This window comes from Apaloderma vittatum, unplaced genomic scaffold (assembly GCF_000703405.1).
Source record: "Apaloderma vittatum isolate BGI_N311 unplaced genomic scaffold, ASM70340v1 scaffold3103, whole genome shotgun sequence".
NCBI lineage: Eukaryota > Metazoa > Chordata > Aves > Trogoniformes > Trogonidae > Apaloderma > Apaloderma vittatum.
The window spans coordinates 29,547-41,867 of record NW_009709631.1 but is presented as its reverse complement, the minus strand read 5'-3'; the positions used below and the strand labels follow the sequence as shown (position 1 = coordinate 41,867).

Sequence of the window (12,321 nt, the reverse complement as noted above, 5' to 3'; positions counted from 1 at the left end):
CCCTATCTTATTATCGGTGTCTTTATTTTGTCTGCTGGTAATTCCAAGTAGGAGAGATACTTCATTTGGGGAGAGATGTAATATCACATATATGACTTGGGAAAAGAGTCGTGCCCAAAACTAGGCAGGAGGCTTCGAAGCACATTTTGACCATCGCTTCAGCCGTGGTCTAACAAAGCCTGTGGAAATTATCCAGGCTGGAGTTCACCACAGGAGTGCAAAGCACAGGAGGCTGTGTAGGAGGTACCTCCCCTGCTCCTGCCTTCGCCTGCAACCCACTACAAGTAAATTCACACTGGTACTTTAACCAGTGCTAGAAAATACATCTGGACACTGGAACGGGAGAGCCTATACTGTCAAAATGCTAGAAAAACTACTGGCACAGCTTTGGTTTGGGCAGATCAGCCCTCTTCCGACAGACTCTGAGGCACAACTTGGAGCTGGCGGCCCATTCCCAGCAGGCAGCTGTGCAGCAGAGACTCTCATGGCACAGCCCGGTGGTGCTGTGTGGCTCAGAGCCAGAGGACAGGCTCATTAGTACCGTCCTACAGGCCCACAAGAAGCCCTCTGAGGAAAACAACCTACTGGTTAGATCACTCGTCCAAGAAATGGGACAATTCCACTTCTATAATCTGAATCAGAGACCTAGTTCACCTCGTCCACAGCCTGAAGAAGTTCAAACCTCTGTGTCCTGCTTCTCTAGAAAGCTCCCCCAATCACTAGGCAAAAGCAAAGTTGGGACAGGGGACAGTAGGCAGCTTTTATGCCCTGCAGTTGAAGATTATCTGTCAAAAATATAAGCAACTTGGGGAAAAATAGTTGAAATCTGGTGACGCTCCAGCCTAGCAAAAGCATCTCTCGCTACACTAGGAGAGACTGACTCTACATCACCTCTCTCTGCATTATTCTATACAACTCATATATGTTCCTAGGGGTGGGACAAGAATTAACGCTTCCTCTCTTGCAAAAGGCTTTCTAGTCTGTTGGCCAAGTTTACTTTGTAGTTCTTTCAGTGTTTGTAAGTGGCACCCCTGTACATCACAGGAAAAATGAAAAAAAATCCCCATCACAGAAAGTGCTCTTGGGCAGCAAAGAAAACCTACTGGTGGGAAAAGAAGAATTGATTTGCAGTCAAATCAAGGTCCTTCAGTCAGATCACGGCAAGTAAAGGAAACTTGGAGTAGTCAGGATATTTCTGACTTGGTTAATGCAACGTCCTCTACCACTCGCCCATCACCAACACAATCCTCTGCCCAAAGTATTGAGATTTAAACCCTCTGGAGTGTCTCAAAGCTCTTCTCCCAACCATGGTGCTGCTTCCATACCCTCAGGACAGCGAGAAAGCACTTCTCACCATGTGGTGCTGGAGATGGTGTCCCATATGACCCCTGGCTACTTTGAAGATGGAAGTGCTGCCCTCTGAATTCCGTACCTTCTGGCTGAAGAACATACAAACTTTTTCTGCTTCAAGGGTGGGGACAGGTTATTTTTGCAAACCTGAAGCTAACAAACCTGCATGGACTGAATGGTCTTCAGAAATGGTCACTGTTAGGATGTGGTTTCACAAAAAGCTTACTGCAGCACAGCTCTCAACTGTAAAAACAGACCAACCTGTAAATATAGACAGAATTCGTCTGTATAAGGGCATAGGCAGGGTGATGCAGCTGTAGCACCAAGTTAAGAACTGGACTGTCCTTTTCAACATCAGCAGTCTTAGATCAGCGTAACCCTAGGAAAGAACTCACCACATCTGCCGTTACGAGGCAGCAGAACTGTGTAGGGCTGCTGACACTTTTCTCAGCACTGGAAAAAGACAAATGTTACACTGACAGCTGCTTCCTTCCAGTTCAACTACCTATTCATTATCAAAGGTGAAGTTAATTAAATCTCACCTAAAAAGCTGCTCAGACAACTGTTATAATTATTTCAGGCTAGGATGTGTGATAATTTATGTAATTCTGTGGGCCCGCAGAGCTGCTGCAACATTCACGCGATCAATTCTAGCATTGGTTTTCCACAAAAACCTGATCCATCACACCAGGCAGGCACAATTTAGATTAATGAGGCAGAAGAGGTCGACTGCAGCCCTGCTGCATGAAAACTTAATTTGCACATCTGTGGCCACTGGGCGGGCAGAATTGAGAAAATAAGATGGCATGCGAATCCACGATGGGAGACTTTGCAGGATACTGATTTCTGAAGCAGCTGACTCCTGTCTCTAGCTTAAATGGAAATCAGACCTGAGAATGAGCTTTCAGGGTGGAGGTAAATGGCTAAATGCATCCAGAAGTAATCACTACATGGTATGATGTGACTCAGGATAATGATAGGATAAAGGAGAAGCCTGGTCCTAAGTCCATTTCCAAGGGTAATTCTTTTGACATCTGGGAAAACGTTGATCAGCTACCCTTTGATCTCACTGCAGCTGATCACCTTGCACCTTGGAAGAGTCAAAACCAAAGGGACCCAAGGACTTCTCAGGAGAGCCTGGGTTCCTCTGTATCCCTGTGGTGAAGAGATAAGCCAAGACTTGGTTACTTAACCCTTCCTTTCTCAAACCACACCCCATGAAGGAAGAGTATGACGTGTTCCTTTTTTCCTGAAGCCAACACGATGGGACTTGACCTTGCTGGATCCTACAATTTATCTATTTCTCCACAAGTTCTAGAAGGACATGCAAGTACAGATCTAGTGGTAGGAAAGAGTCCCTGCACTTATAGTCCAGTGGTTAGAGTGAGATAACTCCCCTAAATTCTCCATCACCATCACTTAATATTTGTTAGTAGGCCAAGAAACTGGCAATCAGTAAAAGGCTGGTTAACGGACAGGAAGAAGGAAGAGATTTGTTTGAATGGACATAAGTATTTTGCCATAAAAAGAGATGGTTTATTTCACTTACAGGTAACTGGCTCTTCTCAAAGCTCAACGCTTGTTAATGCAAAGTAGGTGATTCTATTTAAAATAGTAATTCTCATTTCATTTGAGCTGGTATCCAGAGAGAGCACAGTCTTCAGTTTGCAATGAGAATGTTTATCATTTTTGTGTTGTGACAAGCACAGCCCACGCACATTTTCCAGACTCATTTGTCTCCATAACAGTCTCTTCCTTAAGAGTTTCAAGTCACTGCTGGGGATTCAGTGCTGTGCTGACAGTGCTGTGGTGCTACCGCTGCTACAACCACTCGGGTACCAGGAAGATCATGAAGGACTTGGTTGCTCCTGTGTTCTGTTCTGAACATCATCTTTTTCCCATCTCCCCTTTGGAAGAAGGTTCTGCCTTCCTCTGGCTTAGGCAGTGCTCTCCTACCTCTGCCCACGACTCACTGGAAAGTACGTTTTCCAATAAGTCAGATGCTTCTTGGATGTACCACATGCATGTGAAGAGACCCTGTGGTACACACAAATGTACACTACTTGTGTTGAGAGTTCCCACTTCTGCATCATTCAGCTAATCCAGCTGCGTACAGTGAATATGTCTAAGTTTCTGGACCTACCACAGACCTGCTGGTGCATCACAGCTCAGGCTAGTTCTAGGTCTTGACAAGAAGTGGCCAGGAAAATCTTCTCTATGGTATAACGGAGTATGTCCAGTAGACCAAGACATTTGCCATTTTCCCCTAGTAGCCTAGCCAGCTCTAGCCCACTAAAGGAATGAGTTGTCACAGCTCCTGCTTTGATCTGAGGGCAGAGAAGAGATTGCTTTGGTCCCCTTTGGGAAAGGAGAGGGATTGTCAACATCTGCAAGGCAAAGGCAAGATTCACTCTTACAGATTGCAGGGTTCAGCTCACATTAAACACTTCCTCTGTTTGGAAAAGAAACCGTGGCACTGCCCTGCAAGAATGTGTAACACTAGTCTGATGGTAAGGGAAGGTGGGAGACGATTCAAATGCTGCCTCTACATTTATAAGACCTGACAGTTCTGCTATGGTTTCCAGCAGAACGGAACACAAAGTGCATTGTGTATAACCGCTTGAGAAAGTTCAGCTACAGGATTTTGCGTGACTGCAATGAATTTACATACAGGCTCCCAATTGCCTTGCATTCAGTCCACCAACTCTCTACGATGTTCAGATAACACTGTGAACTAGTTTTATCAGGAGGCTTTCAGAGGGCATTAGGCACCTGAACAGGCCAACAGATCCTGCCCTATTTGCCTTTATCTCTTGCACAGACAGAAGTTGTCTCTGGATCCCCATAGCAACTTTCCCACTGGAGCACTGGCCTGATTTTCTGCTTCATTCTATGTATTCATTTTCAGTCGCATCTTGCCAACTACTGAAAGCACTGGGACAATTCAAGAATAAATGAAAACTACTGGAATTTAAAAGAAATGGAATCTTTTCCCATGGGCTTCCATAACCATCTGGGTGTGCTGCTAACATCGATAACCTCAAAATGATCTAAAAACGTTGTCTATTGGGCTCAGAGCAGACTTCAGAGACCTTTCTCTGACACAGAAGGAGAGGAGACCTAATTCAAATAGATGGAGAGGCTCTCTCCAGTAGTGGATAAAAATGCAAGGACTGCATTGAAACAGACACTTCTATCTGTATGAATAATCTGTATCAAGAGCTGTGCGTTGAGATTGCTGGCAGAGGAGAAAGCAAACACAAAAATACTGCAAGCACATATGTGTTTGCTCCCAACATATCACAGCACTAAAGCAGGTCATGCCCTGTTCCACCAGCTTCTGTAAACATTAGGTGGGCTGTCAGGATGTAATGTGAGATGGCACCCAACACAATTTAACCTTCGCTTAAATTAAGTCAGGTATTACCGCTGAGATAGACAGCACTCTTGCATGTGTCAAAAGCAATAGCTGCAGAACTACCAGCTTCAGGAGAGGTTTGAAACCACATACAGGTTCTCTCTCCTGGGTTTAGTACCTGCTGCGGAAATCATACATCCTAACAGGAGCGGCCTGGTAAGAATTAGTACTGGAAGCGGGTTGGTCTCATCGTTCAGATGCCAGCCTGAGATCCAGGAGGCATGAATCTCACTGTTTACTGCAGCACAGAATCCTCGGTGATGCTGGTGTGTCTGAGCATTGGCTTCCTGCTTGATCTCTTGAGGATTATCAGTGCAGGCAAACCAGCTTTGTGAGAGAGATGTCAGGAATTAAACACATTATGCGATGATACGTTCCAGTGCTACACTAGCAAGGGGGCAGGTAAGTGTAAGAACAAGTATATTACTCCTTCCAGTATCTCTGAGCTTTGTCCCTCCTTTCCACTACATTAAAAATTAAATGCAGGGTGACAGAGATTTTAATGAGTCCTTTACAGCTGTGAAGGTGTGCACAGGATTCCTCCTGGGAATGTGCCTGGAGATCTGTGTGCCACCAGCAGAAGATCACTCCTCTTATGGCAAGAGCCCCTGATTTCAGCTGAAGCTGAATCCCTCTTTGTTTCTGGGCTTTGTTTCTCACTTTCCATAATGAAGGTCAGTTTTCACCTGCTGTCGATCCCTTGCAGAAAGCAGAAGTGTCATGTTGGATAACAAGGACTAGATGGCATCCCTTGGGCCTTCAAGACCCTTCCCTTGGAGTCAGAGAATAATACCCTGCACCTTACCTTTCTCAAAGGATCTTCCTAATTTCCTTTCTAATGTGTTCGATTTCCAAGCTCCATGACACGTATCTTACCTTTTACTTGTAAGTACAAGTTCATAGTTAGCATTCCAAGTAAAGTTCTGCCTTCAAATTCATCTCTTTGGAGGTCTAAATAACCCCTCAGATCACCTTTTTTACAGATTTGAGATGTGTACCTCAGCAGCTCCTCAGTGTCCTCCTCAGGATCTGTGTTCAGCACACACTCCCTGTCCCTGCAGGCAGCTGGCAGCAGCAGTGAGTCACCAAGTCTCACCACCCCACCAAGGTCTGGATCTTCAAATAATTTCAGATCTAGAAAGGGGAATCAGAAAATGCTAAAGTTAGATCACGATATGTAACACAATACGTGCATTAACATTAGCTGGTAAATCTGGTTACTGGGCTGAAAAAAAAGCTCACATAGGCAATTCTTTTGTTACAAGGACTACTGGTCCACAAAGTGTAGCAATACTTTGCACTCTCAGGACATGGCAAATCTGCTTTCTTCTTGCGCTCACAAGTAGGTCACACTACTCTTGTCAGTGTGGCCTGTGGGACAGCCAGCTCCCACTGACCTAAAACATCCCAGCCCAAAATGTCAACAGTGAACAGGTATGGGAACTGCAGGTCTTTTTTATTCTTTCTGAATGATTCTAGATGATTCTGCTGCAGCTGAAGATTTGCCTTGGCCTTCCCAAGTCATTATTTAGCCTGCTACTCTGTATGACTACATTTAAAAGCTCAGTTATACATATGCTTTAGATGAAACAATCTGTGTATGTACAAATATAGAACAGATTTACTCTCTTTCATCTTCTTCCTGGGACCACTGGATGAGAAATCCTTTTCTGGGCCAAAAAGTCCTTCATCTGGATCTACTTCCTCTTCAAAAATGCTTAATTTGGGCTTCTCTTCCTTGGTTGGAGAGGAGGATGCCTTCTTTGGTTTTTTAGTTCTAAAACATAAGAGAAAGAAAGTCAGCTGCAATTCATGCAATGAGAAAGATTTATGGCTGGAAAGTCTCCTAAGCTGAAAATAGAGGGAGGCTGGGAAAGGATTAGAGAAAAGCACATCAGCATCTGTTAGTCACTGGCAGGAAGAGGACATTGGACTGCAGAGACTGTTGGTCTGACACACTCTACCTGTTTTGTTCTCTTAAGAACTACCAAGGGATTCACCAGGAACGGGAAGAGCCGGGCAAACAATGCTGTACTGTGCAAACTATCACTCAATCACATTCGGTACAAGCAGTTTTACTCCTCCCACGCAGAAAGCTTAAAATAAGAAAGAAGACCAGTTCCAACAACTCTGTCATAGACAGACCGATAAGGGATGGCTTGAAAAACAAAGTGCAGGTTGGACCGTTGCACCGATCCCTCTGGAGAGGTTTAAAAAAAATCTCTTTGGCTCCAGTTCCTTGCCCGTGCCTGCTGCTGTTCCTGACTGCTGCACCATAATCCTTTCATACAGGTGTCAGACACTCTCCTCATCCTCCCCCGAGACGCAATATGAAGACCACATCACCTTTAAACTGAAGCAAGCAGGGACCAGCAGATACCTGGTTGGACAGACTGCTATTTGCAAACTTATAAATGTCACTCAGTACTTCTGTGAAACAGGATTAACTTCCTCTAAATTTAGTCTTCTAAAAAAAATTGACAGCAAGACAAAGTTAATTTTTAGGCTTCTTCTCTACTCAGTGGAAAGAGACATACATCTCCATAGGACAATTAATCGCATCTATTTTGAACACTGATATTTGGATGCAATAAATCTCTGAAGATTTTCTCCTCTCCTCGCTGGCTGGAGGAGGAAGTTAAACACTAGTTTGGATTAGAGGCCTCATATGCACCTGGCTTAAACAAGGATAGTCGAATTCCCTTTCAAGAACAGAGTAAAAAGCACCTCTTGCACTCAGACCTAGGAGTCACTTCCCACTCGCTGAAGCTGCAAGGCAGCTTTCACAGTAGGGCAGCCTGAGTTATGAAGCAAATCAGATGGCATAAAAAATAACACTATAAAGAACAAGATAAAAATGTTGGGGTCAAAAGTCCAATTCAAACTAAGCTGAAAGAGAAGCATTCCTTAGGATACCATGTTCTTCCTAAGAAATTGCTATATTTCAGGGGTCCTTACTCTTAGCAGTCATGGCCTTGCAATTTCTAAGGTAGCCCCTCTGAGTGCCTCTTGCAATGGAAGATCTGATCTGCTTTGCAGGGAGCAGGACAGGTTTCAGCCTAGAGCAAATCCAATTATCAACAATTAACATGCCACGGTCATCAGAAACTAAGAGCAAGGTCAAAAGACTACATACACATTCCAACTACATTAAAGAATCTTGCAAAATCTTCTGATTACAGCTGCCCACAAAAGAATGGAGTCCAGTTACTTCCATTATTTTCACAAGTTTATTATCACCAAAACAGAAGTCATGGATGATATTGCCTTGCTATGGCCACTTTGACTCTTAGCAATGGGAAAGGCGGAACTTTAGAGGCCTAAGAGCAAGAGCCAAGCAGAACTTATTTGGAAGTAAACTCTTCTCAATATTAAAGGTATCTGCAGATCTGCAGTTGTCAGTGAATAATTTAGTGAATTACTTATGATACAAACCTTCTTTTTAAAGCAGAAGAAATTTGCAAGGATTTTTTTTTAATGTATATTCATTATGTATTTGCCTTGAATGACTTTTGAATCTGAATTACTTTTGAAAGGTCAGTTCCAAGGAACTGTCTCAAACTGAAGCATGCGTAAAAGAGTCTTCTCCCAAAACCTGACCAAATCTGAAGTTACAATATGTATAAGCCAGACAGCTTTCACCCAGGAGTTCTACACAAACTCAAATGCATTGCTTTATTAACTGTGGTGAGAAATTTATCATGTATTAAAGGAAAAGGTAAAACATGAGAACCATTATATTTTACAACAAAACCAGCAGAACAGTAAGACTGAGTCTTTCAGAGCTGACAAACTGATTAAAAATGGAATAAGTAGACACAAATAAATCCAGTCTCCTGGGGAAGGAGCAACCTTTATTTGCATAACTCATGCCTGGCAAGGTATTCTTTGAGAAGTGAATGACAAAGTAGATGAGGATTTGCCAATCTACAGAATGACAAAAACTCTTTGACAAGACCCCTTGTCCATTCAGAGGTTTACAACAGCTCTCCTGATGCCACAGGTACTTATATACAGGAGCCAAGACATTTCGAAGCAACAGGTCTCAATCCCAGTGAGATTAACAAGGAGTTTACTAACAGTCTGCAGCACAGAGTACCAGAGTGGTGGGCAATACCGAAGGGAAAAGAACCAGAAAGAGTGGAATAAAGAACAGTACATAAACCAGACTGAATTGAACTGGAAGGTCCTGGCAATGACGCTGTGTTTAGTCTGGCCAGCAAACCAGCCCCCTTACACCGGCTCGCTTGCTGTTTTGCCAGGAGACTCCGCTGGCAGTTACAGGGCACGGGGCCAAACCCAGAGGGCTTGACTGCTACCAGTAGGAACATGAGGAAGTTGTTTTTCTGCCTTCAAGTTGTTTCCCCTCACTGCCCTTCTAAAGAAGCCACAGCCAGACTGCCAAGCAGTTCCAGCAGATCCATCCAGGGCCTCTGTCGAGGTCAGTCTCTAACTGGGAAACAGGATTCCCACGGTTCTGTATTTAGCTGTGCCCGTCCAGGCTGTGCACTGCTCAGCAGAGGTTAATGGACGGGAAAGGGTGTGGAAGAAGTTTCGGAGCCTGTCTGAGGTTCTGGTTTCACAATCAGTTTCAGCTGCCCTGAGTGTGTGTCTGTCTGCCCCCTCAGCCCCTCCCTCTCTGTTCCTCCCCATAAGCAGGGGACCAAGGGCTTTGCTGATGGTGAAGCCACACGCTGGCAGGCACGAGGAGAAGCTGCAAGGACAGTGTATTCAGTGACTATGATGTGCCAGGGTTAGGGAAACGGGTGCAGGGGTGCAGAGGCTTTTGGGAAGACAGAAATGAAGGAATGTTTAGTCTCTAGACACCCGTTCCTGGTGAATCCCTTGGTAGTTCTTAAGAGAACAAAACAGGTAGAGTGTGTCTAGAGTCAGTAGAGTATTACTCTACTCAAGCCCTGCCCTTCATTAGCACCTTCTTCATCCATCACGCTCACGAGCCTGGCACCTGACACTGTGACCTCACCCGCCTCCAGCTGCCAGATGATCCGTGTCACGGCTACTTCTTTATTGCTGAAACAAGTGAACCTTGGAACATCACTCCGGTGAATTTTAGAAATCTTTACACAAACCAAACCAGCCCTAAAGATGACGGACCCTTTGTTCAGCTGAATCTATTTACCCAGCTGGGCTCACTGACTTCTATTCACAAAGCACTACGAGAATGACCCCAAGAACACCACCCTCCTCTGCTTAAGACTCCAAAAGGAGCCAAACTGCCCATCCATAAAGACTCCTAATGGACATGGACCACAATGGGATGATCAAAACTTAGGCTACATGATTCCATCTAGTCAGGCTGATGGCACATTTGAAAATCCAGCTGAGGCTCCTGGCTCCAAAACGATTCTCAAATCAGTCGTGAAAACATCAACCAAACCCTCCATGCGGAAGACACGCACTTTCAAACCTGACCCATTCCGTGAGCGCAACACTCACGGTATCTTTTACCGACACAACGTAGGTGGTTGTTCGGCAGCCTCCGTGTCTCCCCGGCACAGCACGAATGCAGAAAAGCTCTCTGGTCAGCTGGAGAAAACAGCCATGAGGAGGACTAAGACACCTCCAAGTCAGATTTCCAGACCTGTACATGTGATAGCTGTGTTTTGAAAGACACAGTGTCCAGACCTAATGCCTGGTGACACACAGCTTAAATCAAAGGGCATGTGTATTGTGCTCAGTACAGACAGCAGTCCCTAACCCATAGGGAGTGTAATTATTCATAGTAAGCGTGTGTCTTTAGTCAGGGTAAGTGTAATCTCAGCGCACACACAAAATCTTTCAGAATTTATTCTGAAAATATGATCATGTGGGTTTTTTAACAGGGATAAGATTATGCTCCAGGAAAGGAATGTTACAGTAATTTTTTTTTTTAAAAAAAGACTTATTCAGAATATACATATTCATACTTTGGGTATCTGTGGGATTTTACAAAGAAAGAGCTCACTACTATAAATGGGCACGCCAACTCCCAGAATTCTACATTCAGGCTTGAACAAAAGAGCTACTGCTAAAACAGCAGCAATATTAGCACATCTTCTTGAAAACCATTTCTGAAAAACAAAGAACCCATACACTAGCCCATGCAGAAAACAAAATGTCATCTGCCGCTTTCTTTTCATTCAACAGCGCTCATTTTCCAAAGCTGCCTGATAATACCCGCCAGGACAAAAGGGGTCATTCTCATCTGCTTTGGGCCAGGGATGCCAAATAGAAATGCTAAGCCCGTCAGCTCAGCAGAGCCTGACTGCGAAGCATTAAGCACCCGTGACAAGTGCTGGCCGTAGGGGTATTTGACCTCACACAATAATCTTTTTCTTGGGGACATCACAGTAACTCACCGTGTTTTCAGTGTCCCTGGCATGTCCCAAAACAAGGTAATGTGTGACAGAAGGAATAAATCTCCTATCAGAAATTTGGAAGAAGAGAATTCAGCTGCGGGCAAAGTTTCTCCAGCTGCAGCCCCCGCTTAGGCCGGCCTTGGACTGTTGTTCCGGCAGAGCAACAGATGGCAAGGAAGCCTGAAGGAATCGATTTTCAGGAGTTCAGCTCCCATCTAGGGACTTGCTTTTGTGGAGAGATTTTTCTAAAGGGCTCAGTATGAGCAACTACCTGTTCTTCCTAAAAGACACCAAGCTGTTTCTATAATCTTAAGCTTTCTGATTATATCATATCCTTTTTCAACACAATTTGAAAACAGACAAGAAGATGACAGATTACTTTTTAGTATATAGCTCATTAGCAATAATCATAATACAGAAACATTTCCTAAAAAGTCTTCAACTAAGTAACCAATAAAGTGCACAGACAATCCTATACCTGGCTAGGGAACAAGGGTTACAAGCAGATTGCAGAGAAAGAAAACTAACATAAAGGAAATTTCTTTATTGTTCTCCTTTCATTTTCTAGACAAAACCAGAATTTGAGACTTGGTGAAATAAGTTAGGGACAACAAAAGAAAAATTTCAAGATATAATCATGTCTAAATTAAACCACAGCAAGGACACCAGCCCAGAACAACACAAGCATAATGAAGTTGCCAGTAATGATGTGAAAAAGTCAAAAATACTCACTAATATTTTGGATTTAATCTGCAAAGCAGCAGAATAATACTTTCAGGGTTGCTGACAACAGTGAAACAGTTCTTATCCTAATATTCATGTTAATGACATACATTTTCAAATATGCAATGCCAGATAACACACACTAAGGTGTTTTTGGAAAAAATCGGCCAAGCGTCTTTCTGCACCCTGGATGTAACTACAGAACATAATTTAGAACTTCGGGAAGGTTACAGAAGGTTAAAAATAAAGCTATTTTAGAAATTAGAAAAGCTAGGAAAATACAGCACAAAGAAGCACGACTAGTGAGCGTTGCCTGGATGCCTGGTGAAAAAAGGGCAGATAATCAGATATAATTGGTAAGTAATTAGAAGAGCATTTATTAAGTCCTGCAAGAATCATGCTGCCGTTTTCTTCTTATGAGCCTACAGGCTTGGTTAATAATGGATCTTATCCAAGGACTGACAGGGCATT

At 43.7% G+C, this 12,321-nt stretch overlaps 1 protein-coding gene across 1 annotated transcript in view; it reads right to left on the bottom strand.

Annotated features, from left to right (window-relative positions):
• HS1BP3 (HCLS1 binding protein 3) overlaps window positions 1-12,321 on the bottom strand; it is a 45,931-nt gene that overhangs the window by 4,682 nt on the left and 28,928 nt on the right. Inside the window, exons 4-5 of the mRNA XM_009866991.1 lie at window positions 6,394-6,545; window positions 5,767-5,902 (exon numbers count right to left, since the gene is read on the bottom strand). Of these exons, the coding sequence (XP_009865293.1) occupies window positions 5,767-5,902; window positions 6,394-6,545 (288 nt within the window). The remainder of the gene's footprint in view (window positions 1-5,766; window positions 5,903-6,393; window positions 6,546-12,321) is intronic.